This window comes from Aphidius gifuensis, linkage group LG5 (genome assembly GCF_014905175.1).
Source record: "Aphidius gifuensis isolate YNYX2018 linkage group LG5, ASM1490517v1, whole genome shotgun sequence".
NCBI classification, from domain to species: domain Eukaryota; kingdom Metazoa; phylum Arthropoda; class Insecta; order Hymenoptera; family Braconidae; genus Aphidius; species Aphidius gifuensis.
In genome coordinates, this window is record NC_057792.1 from 358,759 (window position 1) to 384,241 (window position 25,483).

The 25,483-nt window shown below is 26.2% G+C and overlaps 1 protein-coding gene across 6 annotated transcripts in view; it reads left to right on the forward strand.

Moving 5' to 3' along the window:
• The window catches only part of LOC122856609 (gamma-aminobutyric acid receptor subunit beta), an 81,277-nt gene that overhangs the window by 17,856 nt on the left and 37,938 nt on the right, over window positions 1-25,483 (forward strand). For 3 of the 6 annotated variants that reach the window (XM_044158320.1, XM_044158323.1, XM_044158324.1), the window contains exons 2-3: window positions 11,502-11,599; window positions 18,189-18,256. In XM_044158320.1, coding sequence (XP_044014255.1) covers window positions 11,502-11,599; window positions 18,189-18,256 — 166 coding nt within the window. Of the gene's footprint in view, window positions 1-11,501; window positions 11,600-18,188; window positions 18,257-21,764; window positions 21,833-25,483 lie in introns of all 6 variants that reach the window. The other 3 variants (XM_044158321.1, XM_044158325.1, XM_044158326.1) reach the window with 1 other exon arrangement.

Below are 25,483 nucleotides of genomic sequence, written 5' to 3' on the forward strand. Positions count from 1 at the left end.
AAAAAAAATATTTGGTATCGGGTGCAATCATTTGGAATGCATTTGAACATTGAGTTTACTTCTCTGTAACTCTTTTGGTTTTTATATATTTTTTTTAAAACTAACCCAATGAAATTCCGCATTCACCCTCACACACACACAAGACCAGTAAAACTATCCAAGATTTGTGAGCTTACTTATTTTGCGGACAGCTAATTCGTTTCGAATTTATTCCAAACTAATGCAAAAACTATTTCACTGCACCAGCGAATTAAAGATGCAAAATAAATAATTTAAAAATAATGGGTATACTTGAAGAGGATGAGTCTCATCATTCACATAAATATATATTTAAAAAAAACATCCCCAAAGTTTACGTGATGATCCTCAGAGTTTTATCTGTTTCTACAAAAAAAAAAAAAAAAAAATAAATAAATATTCAAGTTTGTTTACGAAAAAAAACATTCAAAAAAAAAAGTTTGAAATTGTTTTGAGAGTAAAATTTGAGCTTGTGGTATAGTTTTCATATACGTGCCTATCGACTGAGTTATTTTTGCTTTCTTTTTTTGTGGTTGTGTGAGAGAAGGAGTGAAATAAACGAGAAAACTTGTGATTGGCAGATCGAAGTCTATGGGCTGTCTTGGCGCGACCAAGTGGCACGAAATGATAAAGACCAACTTCATGACATGCTTGGGGTTTGACTGGTTTTGATATAATAAAATGACACGATGAGCTTCTATTACGAAAAAAAGCTCTGGTAAATTTAATATTTTTCATGGAATGCCTATGAATTTGTAAAACTTATTGGAAAAACTACCAGCAAAATTGAAAACTCGTAATTTTCTTTTATTTATTTTTTATTAAACTCTTTTTTTTGTTCTTTGGCAACTCTTTGAATAAATAATTTTCATTTTTTTTTTCTTCAAGTAAAAATAATAAATTTATAAATCTATAAAAACAAATTTATTTTTTATTTTTTTCTTTATTTAATTGCATTACAAATAGTACTCGAGTGCATAATAATTCTTATCCAAGTAAAATCTTTCTATACACAGTTATCCATTTTTAATTTTAATTTTTTTCCATAATTCTTTATTTTATTATTACTACTATTCTCAATTGACTCTCTGGTTTTATTTTTTTTTTTGTCTTATATTTTTTGCCCTTTAACGCCAGAGGGTTATCTGCATACGATAGAAAACGAGCATTTTGATTTACTGCTATACTAAACTCTTTTATTTTCTTCTTTTTTCATCCAAGCTAAATTTAATAATTTTTCACTGAATCGTCGACATATCCTACCATTTTATCTTTATTTTATTTTTATTTTTTATCTTTTCAAAAAATGATGATGATAAAAAAAATGTTTATACATCTAACTTTAATATTTTTATATAAATGTTATTTATTTTTCAATACAACATGACAACAAAGTCCAATGACACCTGTCGCAAGTGTTAATAAAATAAAAATAAAACTTGCTGTGTGTTTTCTGTTGTTGAAAAATTGATTTTCCAGACAATTGTCATCGTACACTGACATTGAATCTAGCTGACCTAGTGGATAATATCCTGTCATCACTTGAGAAATACTCTATGTACTAAAATTCAATATTCAAAGAATCCAATTTATCCAGATTTTTTTAAACCCTATTTTTCGCTGCTCAATCGATCTCTGCACCTTGTCATTAGTATAATCAAGATAAAAAAAAATAAAAAAAAATAAATAAATACCAGATAAAAGGGTGTTAAATTTAAAACGACCAAGATAATTGCAGAGTTGTTGAATTATATTAGTCGTAAGTTCCATCGATGCTCAGATAAATAAAAATAAAAATAAAAAAATAAAATAAAAAACTCATCAGGATATTGTTGGACAATACGAGCAATGAGATGCTTGTCTCTCTGTCTTTGAGTCATGTATTTGGCCTGTTGGCATTCTTGTAATTGCACTTTATTATCAGCCTTAACACACTCACCAACACACACATCTATCTATGTGTATGTATATATATTGAGTATATCTTTGCCATCGCACTTTATTCTCTAGACCCAACAAACTGATCCCCTGTGTTGTTTAGCACGGACAGGTGAGCACACGCGAACCCCCTTGTCGGCACGAGGGCAAAACTGATCTTTTTTTTTTTTTCTTTCTCACTATCTATCTTTTTTATTATTTATTTATTTTTTTTTTATTTTTCATTTAATATCACGGTTGAAGCTTACCCGTCGTGTTAATCGACTCACTGATTTTGTGCTAAACTTAGATATTTACCAAACACTTGCTGTTTTTTTTTTTTTTTTTTTTTTTTATATTTTTATTTTATGTATATCATGTTTTTTTTTTTTTTTCTTCTTTCTTTCTTTGTTTTATCTTTGGAAGGTAAAAGTTATTTACGATTGGCATTTAGTGGTATATAAATAAATTTTTATGTGTTTGTTTTTTGTTTTTTTTTTTTCATGATATAACCAATTAGCTAAAACCACCCATCTACTTAAATACATTAAATGTAATTTTTTTTTTTCTTTTCTCATATTTATTTTTATTGACACACAAATTGTTCTTTTTCAAGTCTCTTAATGTTAACTATATAAAATCGCGTGTCACTTGTTACAAGATAAGACCAGAGAAATTGTAATAACGATAATGAGAAAGTTTGTTCATTTTTAAGTGCTTTGTGGCTATGTGACTATTAGATTTTTGCATGTGTACTCTAGTCATCATCAAAATCATCTTGTCGCATTTTAAGTAATCACTTTAATTATCATCGTTAACAATCAACCTTAACGAGCAAAAAAAAAAAAAAATACAAATAAATTTCCACAAGAAAAAATAACAAAAAACTGAATGATAATTAAATTTAATGGAAAAAAAAAAAAAAAAAAGACTTTCTGATTGCTTTGAATATTGACATATTAAACAGTAATTTAATGAGATTAAAAAAATAATAATACATGCTATTTAAAAATAAATTGAAACATCATATTGATTCAAAATTAAATATGGAAATTTATTTTTGAAAAAAAAGAAAAAATTGATTGAGAAAAATAAACATATTTGATAATTTAAAATGACCATGATGGTTAATGATATTGATACGTAATTTTGTGATATTAATTGGGAAAAATTTATGTGTGTATAGAGCGTGTCTGGCATAGGCAAACTGTAGTGGTAATTGAGCACCTGATTTTATTACTGACGATCATTTCACCAGTCTAATTTAATGTCCAGTGCATGAGTCTGTATTTGTATAGCAACAAATTTTGGGTTATAACATTGGCTATTTCATTTGGCATATGAGAGATATCTGTATGTGCACACGACAAACCATTTAAATTGTGCAAAAGAGAGATAGAGAGAGAGTGTTGTAGCTCAAGTGTGAGATAGACAAATATTCACATTTAAATTTGAATAGTATATGAATGTTTTGTAAAGAAGAGAAATTCACATATGTATTTATATAATATATGACTACACACATCCATTTGTTTATTTTTGTTTACAATTCTTGTTTAACTGAAAAGCGAACGTCAAGTACAAACATGGAAAAACAACCGAAGCATCATCACTATGTGTTTTTCAAAAGAAAAAAAAATAAAAAACATGTATACTTTTCATTATCCATGAAATCTAAGAGAAACTACTTTTCTCAAATGTTTGCTATAAAATTTTAGGGTTAGTTTATTTTTTTTTTATTTTTATTTGTGGTACACTTGCAATGCCAACAAAATTATATTGACAATTTTAACTTGGCTGTTTTATTTTTATTTTTTTTTTTTCTTTTTTACTTTTATTTTCTATCTTGAAGCAAAGAGCTATTTTTGAAATAATAATTTTTTAATTTGAATTATAGATCAAATTGAGATTAACTAATTGACCTTATGTAATTTTAGTTGAGTTAAATGAATTTTGACACTTTTTTGACGTTTATTAAACGTCCAGGTTATTTTTAAAATGAAGGAAAATATATTTTAGTGTGCTGGGTTGTACCAGGTACTCGTTGCATTTCTAAATTCTATATCCACATAAATTGTATAAATAAATTTGAGTATTTTAAGATATCGTGATATCAGTGACAAAAGTTTATACTGCAATCGATTTGTTATTTATTTATGTTTGATAAATAAACCATTAAATATTTAATCCAAAAAGTTATTATTATCTAAAAAAAAATAAAAATAAAAATAAAAAAAGTTTTACATAAAAAATTTAAAGAATTTAAAAATTTTCTACTTATTCTTTGGTAATTAAAAAATATTTTACTTGAAAATACTTTGTTAAAGTTATTGAAATAATTTAGTGGAAATAAAAAGTTTATAATATACGATTGCATATATACAATTGATCGATGATTATCACACGGTTCGATGAGCTTCAGTGAGTAGGAAATAGGCAAGTGAGGGTGAGGAAATGAAAAAAAAAATAAAAAATAAAAATAAAGGAAATAAAAGTTAAAAGAATATGCTGAAAGTATTGGCTTCAGGAAGGGCATGAAATACGAGAGAAAAAGTTTTGTAGAAAATCGTTCGTTCAAACTTGGCTCGATTCAGCGAAACAGATGGCTGACTACACGTGGACTACCTCTACTTCTTTCGATAAAAAATAAAGAAGAAAAAAAAAATACTAACCCAGATAATACATACTAAAAACGTACATTTATATTATTCTATCAAAATCTATCTTCGTCATTTAATTCTTTTTTTACCTTCATTCTTTTATATAAATTACTTTTGATAAAATTGTGAGGAAAAAAAAAAATGAAAATTGATGAATTCAAGTGATATTGAAGGCATGTGTATATATATATCGTGTTACAAGTGATGCTAGTATTTCCAAGGTACAATTCACGATTTTTTTTTTTTTTTTTCAAAGGAAACGATCGGATCGATTGCTCGTTACGATAAGGAGAAATCGAACAGCAATGAATCCAAATTTTATCGTGTCTAGAAAGGCAGTTGAACTTTCCAATCTTCTGCAAGATGAAAAAATAAATAATAATAATGAAATAATAAATAAATTACTTTGTCGATAAACTAAATAATAAGTTTTTTTTTTTAAATCTTTGTGGTTTAATCCATCCTGACTTACGGTTATTTGGGTTTAAAATTTTTTCTTTACACTGTTGAAGACCATGAAAAAATGGAAAAAAATTATTCTTAAAAAACACAAGATTTTCATATTAATATTTAATGGAAAATAATTAACCAAGAGTGGCATTTTACATGGTGAAAAAATATCCGGTTTAGTCTTTTTAAAATTTTATAAAGTTTTAGTTTAATCGACGTGGCTAAAAAATACACAAACAGACACAGATGAATCCACTGACCAGAAAAACTCTTGGTTATATTCATTTTTTATTTTGACCATTTTCCGTTTTTATTTTTATATCAACAATATTTTTTATTTATTTTGAGGTTTTTTTTTTTGAAAAAATAAACTCTTCATTGTCTATGAAAACAATTTTTCGCGAGTTGAAAAAAAATAATAACATTCAACTATTACAATACAACTAATTAATTTATTTTCAAATAAATTACAGGTAAATATATTCGAGGTTTATGATAAAGATTTATTTTAAAAAAAAATATATATAAAAATAATGATGTTAGGAGATATTCAACAGCAGCAGTGTTATTTAAATTATAGAAAAATATATAATAATAAATTATTTTAAAAAAAATAAACTAAAATAAGTATTGAATTTATTTTTTTTTTTTTTTGCTAACAGTTTTGCGGCGTTTGGGGCAAATATCTCCTAGCATAGAACAATTGAAGGGGGTTTTAGGTGCCCAACACTTGTTCTATGCATAGAGGCATTTGCACCACACACTGAAGGAAAGGGATGATATATGTTCAATAATGGAAAAGACACTGCTAGAGAAAAATTAGATCGGCCAAGACGACTGTAACACAGGATTGAGCTCGAGACCTCATGGATGTTAAGCAGGTCGCTAGCCTACTTAACCACTAGCTCACTAGCTGACTGCTGACAAACAAAAGTCTATCAAGAAAAAATATTTACTATATTTTATTTATTCGTTTATATTTTTATTTTTTCAAACACATAAATATCACAATGTACATGTGAACTTGTTGTTATTTATATTTTATACAACTAAAAGTTTCAAATCATTCACTTTATTTATTTTTTTTTTTCTATACTCTGGCTATTTTATTTATTATGAATTATTCACGATCGATTCGTCTCGAGGCCTGTAATCCTGCAAGCGGATAAAAGTAAAAGAAAAACTCTAAAAATAAAAAAATAAAAATATATATATATTAAATCGATATGCCAACCGAAGACAGGGATTTTAAGAGAGTCGCGGATTATAGCGAGGATGCCAGAGAGAATAAAATGAATCATATTTATATTTAAAATGAAAATTTAAATATCAAAAATTAAATGTTAAAATAACATTTGCTTGAGATGTTGAACTCAGTTTTTTTTTTTACAGAAAAATAAAGTTTAAATGAATATATAAATGTAATAATTTCACAAGTCAAAAAATATTAAATGTCGAGTTTAAATTTTGATAAATGTAAAACCAACATTTTTCTTAAATATTTTATATTTATTTTACAACATTTTTCAAGTGTTAAATTTAAATATTTGAGCTAAATATTAAATAATCATTTAAAAAAAAATAAATCAAGCTTTAAAAAATATAAATTTTTATAGACTAAAATTTAAAGTAGAAAAAATATATATTTAATAAAAAATAATTAAGAAAATTGATGATCATATATTTAAATTAATTCTACATAATTTTTTCAATAATAAAATTCCAAGTAAAAAAATTATCAAAGGTCTGATTTAACAGATGAAAAAAAATGAATATTCTTTTGAAGTCAAGAAAAAAATAAATTATGTATAGAAATCTTGACATCTCTTGATACAACTTGAAATTATTATGCTTTGTCGTTGAATGCAATGCGAGGTCTTATCCCGCGTGGCTCATCTCCTCTAATTTTTATCCTTGTTGTTGTTGTCGTATATTTTTTTATATTTTTTTTTTGTTTGTTTATATCTCTATCTGTCATCAAAGAGGATATACAACCCCCCCTGGAATGCTTTGACGTAGTCAAGAAAAATAAAGAGTGAGACAGAATATCGCATAACTAGTTTCAAACGTTGAGCTTTTTTTTTTCGTTTTTTTTTTTTATCAACAAACTACTCTCTGTGTCTTTTGCCGCGTTCTCATTTCGATTTTCATCTTGAAAAATAAAAAAATGAAGTAGAAAAAAGAAGAAAAAAAATATAAATGATGGTTCTCAGTTTCTCTCTCTCTCTCTCAAGCTTTGGCATCCGGTAAAACTGAAGTTTTCCCGGGATTAAAAAGCTCAGGGGATTACGGTCGGCTCGCTTCGATTCCGTAAGGAGCTCAGGACAGATCCTATTACTGCAACAACTTTGCCAGTTGCAAGATGAAGGCAGGGGTGAAAATAGGAAAGAGGTTAGTTCCAGGGTGAATATATATATATGAAAAAAAAAAATAAATATATAATAATAAATGGTTAGAGTAATAAAAAAAAGTTTTAAAAAATTAAATAAGATAAAAGAATTGAGGAAACAAAGAAACAAACGATTTAACAATGTCTTATATATTTTTTGATCCGAAAAATATTTCCGGTTGGTTATTTTATCGATACTTAATATCGACAAAATAATTATCCAATAAGTCAGATAATTTTATTATTTCTTTTTCCATTTATAGAATATTATTTGAACTGACATTTTTTCAGTCACAAATAATTTTTTTTTTGTAATAAAATATATATATACATATATACATGTTTTTTTCTTGAGAATTTTATATTTTTAATATTTTTTTTATGATAAAATATTTGACATTGATCGTGTTATAAACATTGGACGGACGTGATACGCTGTGATAAAATGTATTCAGTCACCGGATATTTTACTTTTTATATCCCAAAAAAAAGGCCAAAGAAAATGTCAGCTTCTGAATATCTCAACAGAGTACCTGACCTTTTGGAATTTTCAATTTGACCTATCTTAAAAGAAAAATAAATAAATATTATTTATTATTTAAAAATTGAATAATAATAAGCTCAAAAAAAAAACAACAAGAGCTTGCAGCTTGAATAATAACACGTGTACATAAAATTAAGTATTAAAAACCACAAACAAGATAATTGTCGAGAAATTAATTACCACTTGTTTCATATTATTATTATGATTTTATATAATTTTTTTATTTTATTGTTAATCGCACTGCGTCCATATAATTCTTCGTCTAGCTTTTCTTATTCTAACCAGTTGATGATGGTAAAAACAGGCAATTTTCTTCAACAGTATTCTCTCTTGGCCATCAAGTTTTACGAGGTCGTTTGACACGTAGATGTTTTTGTTTTATAACATTCTTTACTAGCCATATACTATTCCCTATCGAGTCATCAGTCAACGTATTTTACAACGTATATATATTTTTTTATTTTATCAAAAACTACTGTACAATGATTAATGTCTCATTCTACAATGAAAAAAAAAAAAAAATCTTGCAAAATAAAAATTTAACAAAATCAATTATTAAATAACGACAGCAACAATTTTTCTAAAATTCAACTATCATATTTCACAATATATTTAAATACCCAAACAACAACCCAAAAATTTTTTAAATTAAATTTTTGCAGACAATAAATAATGACACCCCATAAAAAAAACTCGATCCTACTTGAAAACTTTGTATCAATTTTTTAATTAAAAATATCATTATTTAATTAATTAAATTTCAGTCAAGCCTAAAATGACAACATAAAACCCAAAGCATAATAATGATAGCATTCTTTTTTTTTAAATTCATTTTTATTTCAAGTATTAATTTTGTATTTAAAGAAAGTACTTGTATGACTATGTGATGTGATGATAAGTAACATTGTGCAAAGGCCTTCTCAACACTCGATTAACCTTACCTCCTCCCTCCCCCCTTGCACTCCTCCCAACTCAATCGACTAATATTTACCCTGAGCTTCTCATCGCAGTGTCGAGGGGCTTCCTCGGATATACCACTCGGTGCCTTCATTATGCAATTCTAAAGTACCTTCCTAGTCTCTCAAACACCTGTCTCAATACCCCCTCACCTCTTTCTCTTATCACAACAAGTGTCAGACTATACATATATATATATCACACTCTTGAAATAAAATATATATACTTGTTATTATTATTATTAATAAATGAAGATATATTTTTTATTATTTATTTTAGAAATTTATAATGATGACTTTATTTTCTTGTATATTTATTTATTATTATAAAATATTTGAATATACATCTGTTGCATAAAGTCAATGTTTTTTTATTTTTTTTTTTTTTCTATTTTTATTATATAGGTATAGTTGAATATGAGAAGATGAGGTTTTTACTTGTCTCATTCACTTGGATGGATTCTAAAGCAATTACCAATTGAGCCCACCAACAGTGAGCCAGAATCTCATTAGTTCTTATCGATTTAATGTTACTGACATCAAGAGAATTGTCGATTGAAATGATGAGAAAATATATATATATATATTGAAGATGCGTTTATTTTTTATTTTACTATTTATTTTTCTTATGGTTTTGTATACCATGTCTTTGTTGGTTATCATTAGAGTGGCAATTATGCGTACCTTGTCAAATCAGTCTCAAGTTTTTTATTCAATAATTTATTTTTTGAAAAATAATTGGAATTATTTATTGACAAAATCAAATCAATGATTCTTAAATTATTATTATTTATTTTTAATAGAGAAAGAAAGAAAAAGAGACTTGGTGAATTTAATAATAAAACTCTTGAAAAAATAAAAAATAATAAATCAAAGAAAAATATATAAAAATTAAATGTAGAGAGCTTTAAAGCTGCTGGAAAATTTCACAACTAAATTATATTTTCAATTTGATATTTAAAAATAAATGGCAAAATTTACAAGACACTTTGTGCTATTTGAATAAAATATTTTTTCAAGTCATTAATTATTATAATCTTCAAATAAAATTGAATAAAAAATTGCAAGAGTCATTAAAAATAGAGAATAAAAAATAAAAAAAAGAGGTAATCTGCAAATTTCTGAATAAATAAAATAATAAAAAAATAAATAATATATCATACTTGGATATTAATTAAAATAAATAAATTGATTTTAATTTAGATATATATTTATTTGTAAAAGTTTTGGGGTTGATATAACTGTGCTATTCGTTATCGTAACGGTCGTTAATTATATGCGCAATAATTTTCACCACACGCGGTGTGACTTCAAAAGGCTTTCAATGATGAAGAGAGAAGGGAAAAAGGGGCAAGGGGTAAAGCCTCTATACTAACATGTATATATTCTAGCTGGGAACGTTGGGTTATACGTAATTTATCGCATGAACGTCACCAATTTTGGCACAGCCCACCTCATATTTTATGTGTGTGTGTGTTGAAATTTACCAATACTATTTTATTAAATATTATATATATGTATATGAAAAAATAAACTCTATATATGCTTTTATTTAACAGCCATTATATATTTTAGTAATAATTATTTTTTATGTAAATAACGTAATTGACTGTGAATATAAAATTTAATTTAAACACAAAAGAACCACATTGATCATTCATTGAAATTAAATATTTTAAAATTTTTACCTCGCAATATAATTTATAGGAAAAATATATTTATAATGCAACGATACTATTAATAAATAATTAAGTTGGCGGAAAAAAATAATAACATTCAGCCATTACAATACAACAATTAATTAATTTATTTTCAAATAAATTAAAGGTAAATAAATATTCGAGGTTTATGATAGAAATTTATTTTTAAAAAAATATCATTATTTTTATATGTTCTTTTTTTAAATATGTTTGGGAGATATTTAACAACAGCAATGTTATTTAAATTTTTGAAAAATATATAATAATAAATTATTAAAAAAAAAAATAGGTTAAAGTAAGTATTGAACCTTTTTTTTTTTTTTGCAAATGATGTTGCAGCGTTAAGAGCACATATCTTCTAGCATAGAACAAGTGAAAAGAGTTGTTAAGTGTCCAACACTGGTTCTGTGCATGGAGACATGTGCCCCAAACATTGAATAAACATCCATTATGGATTATTATGCAAATGCGAGATAGAATTGAACTTGAGACTTCAAGCACCGTAGGCAGGTTGCTTACCTACTTAACCACTAGCCTATTGGCTGACTACTGTCAGACAAAAATATACCAAGAATTATTATAAATTTTCAATAATCATTGACATTCAACAATATTTATTCTATTAATTTTATATAATAATTATAAATTTCCATTTTAAATACATATAATTTTTTCTTAGTTTTCTTTTTAGTTATAAATCCAAATAAAACAGTGATTTTATTATTATTTCCCAGCCATTTGGTAATTTTTTTATTAACTCTACATGTTAAATAAAAAAAATATTATTTTGCTACTTAGATATTGTTAAATGAAAAGACTAATTGTAAAATTATTATTTTAATTATAAAATTTTTTAATATGTTGCAGTGCTGGTGGTGGTAGCATGCTGGGCGATGTCAACATCTCGGCTATTTTAGATTCATTTTCAGTTAGTTATGATAAAAGAGTAAGACCGAACTACGGAGGTGAGTAAGACCCGACACAATCATTATAACGCCAATAATAATCATTACCCTTTTATCAAAAAAAAAAAATAATAATATCAACAAATTAATAGAAAGAAAAAAAAATACTTAATATATATTTACAAACTCTCAAGGTATCTTTGAAATTCAACAGTTCAAATTAACAAATTAAAAAAATATATATTTTTATAATTTTAAGATAAAATCTAGAGTACATGAATTTCAAAGATTCTGAATACTCATAATGTCATATATATTGTATAACTGCATATAAACCTCGCATCAGAATCAATCGTTGCCAATCAATATATTTTAATTAAAAGAAAAAAAAAAAAATTAAATTTCTTTATTATAAACAGTTGAGTGATGCAAATGTAGATTGTTAATAAATTACGATAATATTATTTTAATTTTCTTGTCAACCGAATGATAATACAAGTAAAATATAATTATTTTTATTAAATCGATAATTTATTTTTAGTAGAAAAGTTTATGAAAAAAATTTCATTTCTATTATTTATTGATCTCAACGTACTCATGGATTTTATGAATATATATTTTTTTTTTTCTATCAAGTTTTATCTCTTGACATTCTATTCTACACATATTTTATTTCGATTTTGTCTAAAGTCATAAAACTCACTCAACGAATTCCCCTTGCCAACTACCAGTTCAATGAAATGCTTTAAAACGTTTGGATTCGAAGCAATCTTCTTTAAAACTTTACGAGTCCACGACTGATATTATATACCCCGAGACAAACTCAGAATACATATATCGTTTGATGGAAAAATGAAAAGAACCAGTAGGTGTAGATAAAATATAAAAATATAAAAAAAAAAAAAAAAAAATGAACAAGAATAAATATAATAATATAAAAAATAGTTAAACGTCAAGTTGACTCGAGTGATAAAATGAAAAATATTATATATGAAAAGATGTAAATAAATTTTTATTAAAAACAAAACGAAGAAAAAAATTTGAAAAATGCCTTGAGGAGGTTGTGTTGATGGACGAATTGTGGACAAATATATTCTTGACAATAGAAAATATATAAAAAAATACATTGAAAAAATGTCAGCTGTTGGTGTTGGTAAAAAGCTCCACAAAATGAGGCTACATAATACTTCCCAGCTCCCTCCCAACACTGTAAATCTTCTTCTTTTTTGAATTAAAAAAAAGAGAGCAAAGAAAAGCGAAGAAATTAAGGAAAAAAAAAAAAAAAAAGTATTCAGAAGAAAAAAAAATAAAATCAACGAAGCAGCATTAAATACTTCCATAATAATGAAACAAGGTAATTCACAAGTAGATAATTCTACCAACTTTTACCAATTTTACTTGAATTTCTTTTCTTTTTTTATTTTCAAATTTCTTTTTTTAATTACTTTATCTCTTCTCTCCTCACTTGTATATATATATTTTGTTTTTTTTTTTTTTTTTATTTGCCATTGTATTAATTTATTTTTTCCAGCTGATATCCCCTGGAAGTTTCATCGAGGCCGTCTTTCTGTTTGGCCTCTTTTGTCTGTCTGTTGATATATAAACGGAAGACGGGGTCGATAACAACAATCGTATCGAAATAAGGCAGGGGATAAATTGTTAAGAGTCGTCCAATTGTGCACAGGGTTATCAAGTAAAAGATAAAAATAAAAAAATAAAAAAACACATTGCAATGATGAGGGTCAAGCGAATACTTTCATATATATTACTGATTGCCAATAAATTTAACACAGACATATTGATTTTTATACCTGTCCTATTAAAATTTAATTTTATCAATATTTAAATTTATTATTTACCAACAATATATATTTACATTTTTAGTTGTCAATCTCTTCATAAATCGTGCATCAATAAATTCAAACTTTTGCATAAAAATATAAAAACAAAAATGAGAAAAAAAAATTAAATTTAAATTGAGTATTATATCCTGGGGCAATATTTAAATATATATTGGCACATTGTACTTTTTTTTTTTATTTTTTTTCACATTCACTTTAGTATAAAAATTTATTGTTGAAAAAAAAAAAAAAAAAAAGAGGTAAATGAAAAAAATGAAAAAAAAAATGAAAAATAGATAAAATACCATATGGAGATTATTGAAATTGTGTTTAAATAGTTTTGGCAAGTAGATTTGAAATTTTGGAATATAAGGGAAATATATAATGGTCAGTAGAACAGGCGATGAGTTCGATCGAACAATTTCTATCCTTTTGCACAGTAGTTAAACTCAACATGAGGTTTCACTCAGTGATAGTACCACTATGCTAAAATAATTCAGCTGCAAGCTCTTCCATCCAATGGAATTTTGGTTTTGACTCTTTTTTTTTTTTTTTATTTAACAAATTGTTTTTATTTTTTTTTATTCGGTAGCTGGGCTGGAGGAGGAGGAGGGTGACCTTTATCGAGTCATTCAGATGAATCGCTAAATTTTAGTTGTAGAATATGTGGACAATATCACGCGCGCGGGACAAGTTAAAATTTCGGAAGACCTCGGAATAGGGCGGGGCTGATGATACTTCGGGTAAGCTCGGATCGATGCTTGAAAAGCTCATGTTGCTATGGGTTACTGTTAACAGCATCCCTCTGGTAGTCCTGAGCTATATAACCCCCGCACGACTTTTGTCCTATCGCTTTGTCCTCTGTATTACTTTTTTTATTTTTCCTCCTTTTTTTTTTGTCTATTTTTTTCCTTCACGTCTATATAACCCCAATAATAGCAAAATAGCATGAGATATTCAACTGATGAAATTGTAAAAGCATCGTTTGAAATTCGAAATAAAAAATCAACCAACAAAAATTTTACAAACTCAATTTTTTTCTTTTTTTTCATTTGAAAAATGTAAAAAATAAAATTGCGGAGGATTTGTTGCTGTTGTATTTTGTTTTTTTTTTTTTTTTTATAAAAATAAAAATTATTGACAGATGTATAGTATATTGCGTATATCTTTGTAGTGTTTTGTTTATATAGAACCTCAATTTTTCCAGCAACCAGCATCAATAAATTTTACGCAAAATATACTGGCTGAAAATGAAAAAAAAATATAAAAGAAAAATTTGGTAAATAAAAGAGGTGTCTAAAAGCCAATCGACCCAGATATGTTTTGAATTTTTATATATTGCAATTTTTATATTCTGGTTATACAAATAGCCTTCCTCCAAAAAAATCGAAAATCTGCTATATCATATTAGAGATAAAAAGGCACAAGTGATCTCAATTCTATTTTGCTAAATTTTTCTTCGTTTTAATAGCTAAAAAAATTATGGTGATAAATATTACTCTTCAAGTACAATTTCATTTACATTTAAATGTAAAAAAGACACATGTCCAATGAAAAAAAAAATAAATAAAAGGATTCGTTTGTTTTTAAACATTGAAAAAAAAATTAAATCCAACACTTGTGCTTTTTTACCTTTAATGCGACGTTATATATACATTATTATTTTTTCATTCAACACCATCCTTTTTTTTACCCAGCCAATGCGGCTATTTCCCCGGTATTTTTGGATACGGTCACGAAATTCTTGTTTTCCGGTCACGATCCTGAAAGAGCAATGTCTACGAATAGCCCTTTTCTACATAGACTCTCTTTCACGGACACAAAACTCTACACACTCACTCTAAATTTGTTTTTTTTTTTTTTTCTTTATTTTTTCAACTTGCTTTCCATCATGTCCTTTTTATCCTCATTTTTTACCAATTTTATTTAAAATTTTTTACTTTTTTCTGTGTGTGTTTTTCTCTTGATCCTTTTTTCACGACATAGTCCCAAGAGACGTGACTCTGTCCACGATAAATTTTTTTTTTTCATCCTTTTTATATGATTCTTTTGCTTTTTTTTCCTACCTACAAAATCTTTTTTTCTGTATAGTCGTACCTAGTGAGCTTTTACGAAAGGACGTTTCAATCGTCCTTGAAAGGATTTGATTCGACTGACGGGAGCTTTCAAAGATCCAATTTCAAACCATCAAATAGCCAATCTATAAAGTGTAAAAGTTTCTTTATGTATGAAATATATATAAAGATTGCCTAGGTCCCATTTTAGAATTGACGATGACAACGACAAAATATATAATAGTAATGATAAATTAAATTACATCAAGAATCATATAGTAATAATTTATTTTAAATTAGTATTTTTCTTTCTAATGAAATGACTTTGTTTGCAACTCAAGCATCAATATCATATCACAAAGTTGCCTAAAAAAAAAATAAATTCACTTTATTTCATGCATTTATGTACATAATCAACATCAGTGTTATTTAAATTTTGGAAAAATATATAATAATAAATTATTTAAAGAAATAATAAACTAAAATAAGTATTGAACGGTTTTTTTTTGTTTTTGCAAAAAATTTGCAGCGTTTGGGGCAAATATCTCTTAGCATAGAACAAGTGAAGGGGTTTTTATGTTCCCAACACTTGTTCTATGCACAGAGGCATTTGCACCAAACACTGATCGAGATAGAATAGTTAATATTATACTAAAACAGTTCAGGATTGTACGCTCGATAGGTCCACCACATGAAACTAACGTAGTATGGATCCAGAATCGAACTCGAGACCTCAAGCATCGTAGGCAGGTCGCTTGCCTACTTGATCACTCTATCTGTTGTAAGAGTTTCTTTATGTATGAAATATATAGAGATTACCTAGGTCCCATTTTAAAATTGACTATATCAACGACGAAACATAATAGTAATGATAAGTTAAATTACATCAAGAATCATATAGTAATAATTTTTTTTAAAGTATTATTTTTCTTTCTAAAAAAAATGACTTTGTCTGCAACTCAAGTATCAATATCATATCAAAAAATTGCCCAGAAAATAAATAAATTCATATTATTCGATGCATTCATATACATAATCTTGAATATAATAAATAAAAATCAAATATGAATTGAAAAAAAATATTTTCTTATTTTTTTTTATACTTGAAAATAAAAAAAAATAAAAATTGCATTTGAATATATGTTTTGAGAATTTTTTTTATCGTTAATACAAGAAGATGGTAGAGTAGATGGTCGAGTACCAATAGCTCGTCTGATTGCCTTGAAATTTATTTTGATTTTTTCTTACATAAGATGAACGTTATTCATTTTTTTTTTATTTTCACTTCACTTTTGCTTGTTGAATAGACTGCAAAGTAAAAAGCTTCAACCGGAGGCGTAAGATTCTGTGAGTGGAACCATTGAAATAAAATGATACATATGCCTTGGCACCCCTGTATGCCACATCAACCTTTTACACACATACATTTTCTATTTATATATATATGTAATATATAAAAGAAGAAAAAAAAGAAAAAGACGATTTGATAAAGTACCTCAGACATCGAAGGAGCATGCACGAAAGACACGAGAACTTCAATCTCACTCAGTGAAAAATTGAAGAAAGGCCACTTTCACGCTACAAAGAAGAAAATATATTGCATGTGGGTGACGACACTGATGTCAAAATAAATATATATATATACATTATGTAAAAATGAGAACATGGAAATGTTTATTTTAAATGTCATAGTATGACGTTTGAATAATAAAAATAAATAAATATAAAAAATGTATTTTACATTTTTTAAAAAACACAACGTGTTTTTTTCAAACAAATATCAATCAGACTTGGCATATATAAAAATACAGGTATATATATATTCGTTACATTTGTTGAGTGTATATATAACAGTGCGACCTTGTTACGAGGATTTTACTCAATCCATGGTTAATGTTTTTTTATATTTTTATTTATTTTCATCATATAAATGTATGTGTATGTGAAACTGATGAGTAAAGTTGTACATATGTTGTTTGTATCATGAAATACGACTCCCCAGTGAGACGTATGTCACGTATAGGTTTGAGAATACTACTAAAACCATTGGGGATGTATCAAATTGTGAATGGGAGTGAAAAAGACAATACACAAAATATTCCTGGGTGGAAAAAAATCCCACTAGTTACAAAGTGAATATTCTATTTTTATTTTCAACATGATAAATCAACATTTAAGCTCACATATTTAACATATTTTAATAAAAAATAATAATAATAAAAACTGTGAGTACTCATATGATCAATTATAATAGCAAAAAAATAAAAAAAAAATTAATAATCACATGCATCACTCAACATGGCTCATTAAAAAATAAAAAAAATAAAAAAAAACTAATTGGATTTAGGAATATTCAAATGTATTATTTAACCGGTTGAATTATTATTTATTTTTCATTTTTCGAAATTATTATTGTCACTATCACGATTGCTATCAAGTGTTCATTATCAACGTTTATATTCAATCGTAATATTAACACACAATAGAATAGGCCTTATTTATTATCATCATCAGTATAAAAATATTTAATTTATTTAAATCAATTTATTATTCATCAATAAATTAAAATAATTAAAAATAATAAATTATACATATTCACAATACGTCAACACTTTCAGCGATCCATTTTCTTCAACGTAATTTTTTTAATTTTATTTTTTAGTATTATTCATTTAAAAAAAAAAATCGTAGCCCATCTGCTTTGGTGTTTATCGGCCAAATTGGCCGACTCAGCTTTACTAACATTTATTTCAGGTCCTCCTGTCGAGGTGGGCGTCACCATGTACGTCTTGAGTATCAGCTCGCTATCAGAAGTCAAAATGGTACTAATTTAGGTCTTAAAAAAAAAACGTTTCATTCAAAGCTGATTTTTAAATTTTTTTCATATTTATATTACGCAAATAATCATAATAATATATATATTATTTATATAATTTTATTGCTTTATATATATTTTTTTAAATATATATATAGGTATATGATTTTAACAATAATAAATTTTATTTAAATCCAAGTATAAATCACATAACCCCTTGCCCCAATTTTTTTTTTTTATCAAAATAATAATTCCAAACAAACCAACCAAACTGTCAAAAAACCCGCTCGACCCTTTTTTTTTTTAAATGAAAAAATAAAAAAAAACCATTTCTATCATGTACTAAAAAATATCTGTCATTTACATGACCACCCCCAACCATTTTCCACCCACCCCCCTATCATCTACGTGTCTCTAGAGGTCTAAAAATTTAAAAGAAAATAAAAACAATTGATTTAGAATTAAAATAAATTGTTGGCTGTTAATGTGAGTCAAGATTTTTAGATTTTTTGATGAAAAGTAATTTGGAATTAGGGTCAATTTGAAAATTAATTTGAAAGCAAATGTTAAGAGATAAAAATATTTTTGGCTATTTAAATATTTGTTTGGTATATACATAAAATTAATATAAATACATGTTTAATTTTAGATTTGGTATATATTGCTTTGGGCAACGATAAAGATAAATCGAGGAATCGAATATCTGTTGGATAGTTGGCTAAAACTTTAGTATGTACACACAGAGAAAAGATGGGTCATAGTTTTGAGTGTGTAATGAAACGTAATTTCAAGATAGTCTATGTACAAAGGGCAAATGGATGAAACAGTTTAATCGAGAGAAGAGTAACTATACTATAGGTAAAAGATACTTTGCCGAAAGTTACAAAATACTAGATGCTAGACAAAGATACAGTAATAAGACGAACAAAAGTTGCGCGAATGAAACACGAGAATTTGTCCGCGAAATTAGTTGGGAATTTTAGAAAATAACATGGTTGATCTTAATTCGATATCTCAAAGTCAAAAAGGTGTGTTTATAAATTTGAAATTTAATTATTTTGAGATGAAATTTGATGACCTCAAAAGAGCCACGTAGAATTTAATTAACAATGTAATTTTAATTTTTCAACACATGTATATATTTATTATTGTCTCATCATATTAAGCCCTTTTTATTATTTTCAATAATATATATCACATTTCAATTGCATTGTTTTGTAATTATATTATTTAATCAACCATCTCCCTTCATAGCCATCGCGATCAATGGTGTTTTAGATTTACACATGGCACTGATGAAATGAAATTTTAGTAAATATCAATTTTATTAAATTTTCATCTCCCCTTTTAGGTATTACATTTTTTTTTGTTTTAATAATAAAATTGCACATTATTTACGACACAATATATATATATTTATATCACGGGTTACGTTAATATATTTTATTAATTAATATTTAATTTTTAATTATTGTGGTGCCTCCCTTTAGTGCCTTTAGAAATTAAAAAAAATTAAAATATAAAAGTGTATGTCATTTAGACACTGGCATGCATTTTAAAATAATAAATTATTAATTTTTTTTTTTTTAATATATAAATTAAGGCATCTTAATATATTCTCCAATGACCCTCCCTAAACCCCATGCTGTCGGCCCTTTCAAGCTCCATCGCAATTTTAAGTGTGCATATTTAATTTTATTTTTTTCTTTTAAATTTTTTTAACAAGTGATTTTTTTTAATAATCACGTTATTTATTTAATAATTTATTGCACAATTATCCCATGCCATTATTTATTATTTCATTATTTCTATATTAAACTAAAATGTAAAAAAAAATTTAATATATTTATTTTATAATATATAACCGTATAACTAGTATTAGGTTTATTTTATTTTTTATTTTTCGTCATAACGTCCAATGATAATTTATTTATTTAATTTTAATAAAAATAAAACAAAAGTATATTTAGAATTTTCGTCTACATGTATATATATGCCCCAAGCTATTTTAAATAACAATTTTTTATTTGTTTTTTCTCAATTAAACTTTTCTAGAATGTTTTTTTTTACTTTTTTTATTTTCCCAATCTCCGGTAAAATTTTTTGAAACTTTCAGACCAAGCTTTTGTGATTAGTTTGGGCTCGTAATTTTGCGTGGTTGGTTGTACACACGCCTTTATATATTATTTGCTTTTTTTTATTATTTATTTTCTTATTATTATATTTTTTTTTTTTCTGTGTATACATTCTCTCTCTTATGTATAACTTTCTACACTACGACAAGAGTTGTTTTTGTAATTTTTTTTCAGCTCGGCTGAGGTTTTTAACCGAGGCTAGTGTACGTATATACTTGTGGCATATATATATAAATACAACTACCTATTTACACAATATATACATAGACACATAAACATAGGTAACATGCCATCCCATTAGATGCTAGCTGCTGCTATTCCGCGACCGGTGAAATGGGCTGCCCGCTGCCAGCACCGATAATCTCAAGCAACCCTTTCCAACCTTTTTCTTTATTTTTTTTTTTTTTCTTTTCTCTCGTTTTTGTGACCCAACGACATAGAAAAAAAAAAAAAACTTTATGTATACACGTATATGCGAGAATATATATACGCATTCAATAACGGTGAAAAAATAAAAAATAAAAAAAAATAAAACGAAAGAAATGAAGCTTTTCTGACAGCGTTGAAAATAATAATAATAAAAAAAAAGTCATTGAAAACTCGAATGAAATGGATCTGGCAAAAACACACACTTTTCTTCCCCTTTTTTTTATTTTTATATATCTTTTTTTTTTTTCTTTTGTCTCGTTTGTCTTCGCGACACATATCTAACCTCGCAATTGGTACTTCATATATATATATTTTTATTTTTTTTATTGTGCAAAATTTATTTTAGAAATATAAAAAAAAAACATACGAGGATTAGATTGATAAAAAAAAAAAAAATGGAGAAACCAAATATAAGGTAATTGAAAAACAAGAAAATATTAATATTTTAAAAACAAAAAAATTAATTATATTTTTTTTAGCCTGGATAATGAGCAACGAGTCTCGTTGATTTGGTTCCGTGCAGGGTATTGAAAGGAGTTTAACTCCATAATTATCAATTTTTATTTCAGATTATTTTTAAATAATATCCTTGAATGTCCCTAAAACCCAAATGATCAACTGAATTTGTCAAACAATTGCAAACAAACCTGTCCCAAGTATCTTAGGTATTTTTTTTTTTTTTAATTTTTTTGTTAGATTAGAATTTAGAATTAAAATTAATTAATCGAAATGGAACAACCGGAAGATTGTGAGCAGGCTTCGATAATGATGATGATGATTGAGAGGAATAAATTGCCAAAAAAAAAAATAAATAAAATTAAAAATTAGTTTGATGGATAAATTTGAAAAGAAAAAAATAAATAGTTGAAATAAAAAAATGAAAATGGCTTGAATGTGATGGAGATAAGAACAGCAGCAAAGGGGCTTTGGTATTTTTTTTGTTGATTACAGGTCCACCAGTTGAAGTTGGCGTCACCATGTATGTCCTCAGCATCAGTTCGGTATCAGAAGTGATGATGGTACAGTGTCCTTATCAGAACAAAAAAAATATCACAATAATATACAAATAAAAACGCTCAGTCAAACTCTGTTTTTTTTTTGTTTCTTTCTTTTTTTTACATTATTATTTTTTGCATATACCTCACCTCACAATCACCAAGGCTTTTTTATTATTTTTATTATTATTTTTTCCAGGTCATTTGTAGACACCTCAAACTAACCTCCACCTACTCAGTCTGACATCTCTTCATATCATACGCGTCTTCAACTCTACTTTTTTTATCATCTTAATATTTTTTTTATTTCACTCATGCGAGGTACGATCATGTCTGACGTTGATGCTTTTTAAAATCATATATTATTTTATTTTTTTTTATATGAAATTCGTTCCAAAACTGACTGTAAATTTATCCATAAAATTTGTAAAATTTATTTGCAAAAATTTAACCAAGTGACACTGAGAAAACCCGGGAAAAAAAATAAAATATGTATATAAATGAAATTTGCTATTCTGGTTTAAAGTTTTATATATTTTTTTTCTATTTTTTACATTCACTTTTCACTAGCAATGAATTCCGGGTAAATTTATCGCGACCTCTTTCACGAAGGAAGTAGTATAACCACATATGCAGTCAGCCTCGATTTGAATTTTATTTTTTTTTCATCTTCTTATATTCTTTATTATTTGGATTCTTTATTTTTGTCTTTCTTGACAAAGTACTCGTTGAAATTCATTCAATTTCTATAGTCAATGTTGAAAACTTTTACGTGTCGATTGACATCATTCGTAAAGCAAAACCACCCACATTTCAATAACTCAGTTTTCTATAACTATCGCTATTTCTTCGACCACTTTGGTCGATCCTTCACACAAAAGATACCTCTTTTACTCTTATAAAAAAATATAAAAAATAAAAAATACTTAAATAAACCTCTTATCATAAAAATGTCAAATATATTTTATACTGCAAAATAAAAAACCTTCAAACATTTCAAAAGAAGATTTTAAATTATTTAATTTTCTTTTAATAAATTCTTCAATGATCGTGCCTCTTTTCTTAAAAAAAAAATTTTCAATTAAATTAGTTTTCATTTTAATCTCTTTTATATACCTATCAAAATAAAAAAAAATATAATTTTTTTTTCTTTTTAAAATTCCAAATACATCAAATCAAATAAATCATTGACTATAAATTTTCCTTAATTTATTATCCTTGCATTATTTCCTTACAATCTTTTGTCATCAAACAAGCACCACTTGCCATTAATTTGATTTTATCAATTATGTAAATTAAATGAAACAAATATAAATAAGGATAAGTTCATTTAAAAACAATTGGTGCTTGTTTGCAAGTACATATCTGATTTAAAATGGTCTTGTATATAAATAAATATACACGGATCTGATTGAACTGTGTGTGCGTGTGTGTGTGTGTGTGTAAATTGTTGGCAAAGTATACATATTTTATTTACTCATTATTATCACACATGTATATATGTATTTGTTGTTGTTATTTAAATTTGAATATTACTAACAATGATTTTTAGCTCTTCACGGCTGTTTGGTTGGCTGAACTGTTACAAGGGAACCTTGTTACGTTCCACAGTCATCGCAAGAAATATATATTATTATTATCACAACACCATTTATTGTATATTTAAATATATCATTGTCTATTAACTATTTATAAATATTTTTTTTTTACTTTATTTTTAAAATGATTGCAGTGTGTGTTACGTTGCATGGCCAAACCCGCAGAGTTCGAATCATCTCAAAAAAAAATTGAGCAAAAATATTATTCAAAATTATTAAGTGATAATAATAAATAAATTTATATCGAGCTGTTAAATATATTAAGTTATTTTTCATAAATATATACGTGACTCGAGTATATCAAAACTTTTTATAATTATTTATTAAAAAAATTTTTATCAAATTCGATACTTCAAATATAATGATGATGATGATGTAAAATATAATTTATAAAATCAATATATAATGTAGATACTTAAACTGTTGAACATGTTTAATAATTCAATACTGTATTTTGTATTTATAATGGAATATTTAATATTGACTTTTGGATTTAAGCGAGAGAGAAAGACAGAGAAAATATACAAGTTAAACTTGGACTGTTGAGGTGAAAATACGTGAATAAGTAAAATCGTATTAATTTAATATATAGATATGTGTATATGTATATGAAAACATAGGTGAAGAGAGACACATAGACTAGACGTAGACAGATAGACAGACAGACAGACATACAGACAGACAGACAAAACGTTTTGAGATTGTAAAATGCGCAAGGGCGAAACTAAACGAAATTGAAATTGTTTGTAGATATTATAATATATGCTCTATGTATATTTAGAGAAAGGAGAGAGAGGGAGGGTAGAAAATTGAGGTTTTTGGTAAATTTGATGGGTTTGAATATATGGCACCAAAAAGTCTTGCATATACTTGTGTCTGTATCAAAGCAAAGACGAAAGTTTAGCAACTAAAATCAACTGTTACATACTCAACAAATAATACAACTAACAAGATTAGAAAATATAATTTAGTATATGGTCTTTCTTTGTCAGTTGGTTTAGGCAAAATCCAATCAAACGAGCCAAACCTTTAATGGAAATCCTTTGGGTTAGTTTGGACCGGAAGTCAAAGATAATTTCTTAATTTTGGCACTGTCACTGAATTTCATTAGCAACTCATATACATTCAAATATAGAAAATTCTTTTTTTCTTTTTTTACTTTACTATGTATTTAACGACTTGAAGAAACTTTGGAAATTTATATTGTAGTTTTTTTTTTTTCTTTACTCCCTGTGGTGCACCCTCCGTTTTCACTATATATTTTGTTTTTTTTTTTTTTTTATTTCGAAGAGAAAAAAGAAATAAATATATAGGACAATCTGAATTCCGTCTTTTCTTTCTGAGGATTTATGAGATTACTCGACAAATCAATACGGTTAAATTATTTCTCAAGGGGTAAATAACGGAATTGAGAAAAAATACTTTTTCAAAAGATATGAAAAATAAATATACTTTTAAATTTATTACTCGAAAATATTTATTATTGCGCAATGGGTATTTGCTTCGAGCTCTGCAGGCCACTAATTTCAAAGTATTATTATGTATACTAAATATCTTTATTTATTTAATTAAATATATATTTTTTTTTTTTTTTTGTTTTTGAAATTCAGGATTACAATGAATTACGTATATATTTAATTATTGTATATAGCACACTCGACTGACGCTCTAGTTTCTACATTCAGATTCATATGAAAAATTCGTGTGACAAAATTATTTTAATATTATTTTTTCAACTAAATTAAAACACTTTATTTTTATTTAATTTGATTGGTATTTTTTTATTTTTTTTCATCAGGACAATCTGGCTCATGTAAAAATACGAAAAAAAAAAGGACAAGGAACTGAATGTACGAGACTGGACCCCAGGTGTTGAGCCCTGTGCGGAAACCAAATCAAGTCGACACTGTCACCTGGAACGTGACTCGCGATAAAAATTATTATTTTGTCCTTTGGATTCCCAATCCAATTAAATCCAACAAAATTAAAATAATACGAGTCGCACGCAATATGATACAATCAACGATAACAAAAATATATATTTTTTTTTTTTATTTATATTTTTTATCAAGCTCGA